This window comes from Medicago truncatula, chromosome 2 (assembly GCF_003473485.1).
Source record: "Medicago truncatula cultivar Jemalong A17 chromosome 2, MtrunA17r5.0-ANR, whole genome shotgun sequence".
NCBI classification, from domain to species: Eukaryota; Viridiplantae; Streptophyta; class Magnoliopsida; order Fabales; family Fabaceae; genus Medicago; species Medicago truncatula.
In genome coordinates, this window is record NC_053043.1 from 16,769,827 (window position 1) to 16,772,966 (window position 3,140).

A 3,140-nucleotide genomic window follows, 5' to 3' on the forward strand; every position below is an offset into this window, starting at 1 on the left:
CACTTTTTTTTTAGGGAAAAAACGTTTCACTTGAGACATTATATATTTCCAATTGCATCACACTTGAAGATGGTCCAAATCTACGGCGCGTTCCCTTATTTTTTTCTTTGTAAATTCAATTCAAGCCGTCATTACTATAATATTTTCCATACAAAGTTTTTAGACACTTAAGCCTTTATTTATGTATCATCAATATTCTTTTCGCTCATAAAAAACAAAACTAGTAGCAGTGAACTGAACAAAAAAAAAAAGAGTTGAAATAATCCATCAATATCAAGGGAATATTCTATATTATTTAACCTAGCTACACCAACCACAACCACATTTTGTACATTGTATAAGTACTTGTAATTGATGGGTCGTTCTTTGAAAATCAGCAATAACCCTTCTCCTTCTAAAGCTAAAGAAAGGAACAAGACAACAACAGAAGTGAAATCAAAGAAGAAATCTAGCAGGAGAAAAATGTGGTTTGTGTATATTTGTGATGAAGAAGAGAAGGAATTAGGAAGACAAAAAGCATCAGGTTGTTGTCCTTATTGTGGTGGCAAAGTTGAAGCTATGGATGTTGAGATGCAATGGAGGTTTTGTTTTTTGCCTATGTGTTTTAAGATTAAGAGGAAGTTTTTTTGTACTTTGTGTGCTAGAAGGTTAGAATTGCAGTATTACTAGGTTGTTTTTTTGGACATTAATTTAGTCATGTTCGTGGTTTTTCTCTTCTTCTTCTTCATCTTTTTTTTTTTTCTTCTTTCTATGTGACTTTGTTTATCTTTATTTTTTATTTTTTGGTTCAATTTTGTGCAAATGGATGGGAAATTAGAGTGTGGTTTATTAAAAAAAAAATGTTTGTTTTCTTAATATTTTTGTCTTTAGTTTATGTTTCAATTTTAGCTTAAAATCTTTCTCTTTTTAATCACCTTAAACATACTATTTAGTTGATGCATGTTGAAATTATAAGGGTTTGTGTGGTTTGAGAGGAGTTTTAATTGAGGAAACAGAAGGGGAGGAGGAAATGAGAGGGTAAAGATTCAATGTGATAATGTGTTTGATTGAGAGAGGTGTACTCAAGTATCTCCACAAACCTTTTTTTCCTTCTAATTTACCATATCCGAGTTCAAAATACGACCAACCAATTTTAATATTGGTTGGATTTTAAGCACAGAAAAGAACTAAAAAAAAAAAGAAAGTTGTATTGTTTTTGTAAACTTAGTTTAAGTCGTAGAGATAATGCATGATAGATAGATTCATGGATCATCCTTCGAATCTTAAACATTCTACTTGTTCAATAAATTTCTAATAAGACTGCTTGCTAAGGAAAAAAAGCGTATAAAATGACATGAAATAAAGTCAAATTATGATGTTTTAAAATTAAAATACATTTGGATTCAAAATTGACTTGACAGATGTGAAGGGTTGTAATTGTCATCGAGGAAGAGATAAATGTGATCTGAAACAATACAACCAGCTATAATGAAGAATTGGTTCGAAACTGAAAGTCTAGTCAGCAGTATTAAAAGACACTTTATATCTTGTTGTATTAGCTCACATGGTTAATAAATTCATGAATTGTTTAATTTTTTTTTTTATATTTAATGAAAACAATTATTTGTTATATTTTATCTCTCAATCAAACTCTACATTATTAGAGTATTTTCCCTTAAAAATCAGAGGTTAACGTCAAAAAGAAATATCAAGAAGCTTACATGTTGGCAGACATGCAGAGGTGGTTCCACTTCAACCTTTTCCTATATCTTATCTAAAAATGTGGTTGATGTTTCTGATTTTATCTTCCTTTTTTTTTTTGCACATCTAATTCGTTGTTATACTTTTGTTTAATAAACTCAATCCTTATTAATAATGAATAAACCATAACGTTTTCTTTTAGAAAGAATAAACGATAACGTTAATATTAATTATATCATATATGCATGAACGATTTACCCTCTTAAGTGTATTTTTGTCTCTTGTGGACGTGGCTGAACACCTTGGATACTCATGGATCATTAAACAACCACCACTTGTTGGATTTAATGGCTACTCATGTAACTGACACTTGTTTCTGCTACAAATACCAAAATTTTACAAAGGTTAAAGAGTCCGATGTTGACTAAAGACGGTATGAAAATGTGTTTATAAACGATGTAAACCCTACCTCACAAATTAATTTTATATGTTTTGTTATGACCAATCACGAATTTTAATATGATATTAAAACCTCCTTCGATATCAATTGATTTATTTGCTATCAGTCTTATGTTATCGGACCATACATCAATTATATCTATGCACCAAAGTTCAATAGTGTTGGCTGGAATCCTCACCTACAAAATTGATTTTGTGGGGTTACAAGAACAACTCATATAGTAGAGTTTAATAGTTCACTTTGGGTTGTAAGCATGGATTTTCATCTCTATTTAAAATTAGCACCACAACAATTTTCCGACACCACCAACAAAGATCAATAAAGCAGTCGACAAACGATCAGACGCGATCACCACTCAACTTCCGGTAAGACGGAGGAGCCACCAACAAAGCCTAAAAGAATTGAGTGAGTTTGTTTTAATTTGTTTTTAAGAGAGAAAAAATAGAGAGAGGTTGAAACAAAAGACGCAAAAGGATATAATTTTGATAATTGTCAAAAAATTAAGAAGGGGTAAGATTGTATTTTTGGTAGACATTAAGATTGTATTTTTGGTATAGATTACATTTCATAATCATAATCATAATCAGTGAAAGATTAAGTTTGTTTATTTTTAAAAAAGATTAAGTTAGTGTGTATTATCGAATTAGTTGTTTTAATTTATTTTTAATAGAGAAAAAACAGGGAAGTTATATTTTTTTTATAGAAATAGGGTAAAATTATATTTTTTTTTAGACATCAGCTACCTGAATAATACTCTAATCTGAGAATCAGGTCTATGACTTCCTTCCCAAAACAAAACAGGGTTATTCATTCATTCATTCCATTCACCTTGAAACAATGTTTGCAATGAACAACTTTTTAGATGTTCATCAACAGGTGAAACTATGCTAAGAGATTAAAAGCTAGGACTTCTAAAACTAATTTCTTTGATTAATTATTCGTTCGTCAATTACTATTGATATAAATTAGAAATTGACATATTCTTTAATAGACATGATAA

At 29.8% G+C, this 3,140-nt stretch overlaps 1 protein-coding gene across 1 annotated transcript; it reads left to right on the forward strand.

The window, feature by feature from the left end:
- Positions 1-234: 234 nt before the first annotated feature.
- LOC11444398 (uncharacterized) lies at positions 235-840 on the forward strand. Its single transcript, XM_003595048.4, has one exon. The coding sequence runs from the start codon at positions 355-357 to the stop codon at positions 667-669; it is 315 nt and encodes a 104-aa protein (XP_003595096.1). The 5' UTR covers positions 235-354; the 3' UTR covers positions 670-840.
- The last annotated feature ends 2,300 nt before the right edge of the window (positions 841-3,140 follow it).

What these genes read in the sequence shown, in the direction of transcription:
- LOC11444398 (XM_003595048.4), top strand. Translation starts at nt 355, where the DNA reads ATGGGTCGTTCTTTGAAAATCAGCAATAACCCTTCTCCTTCTAAAGCT.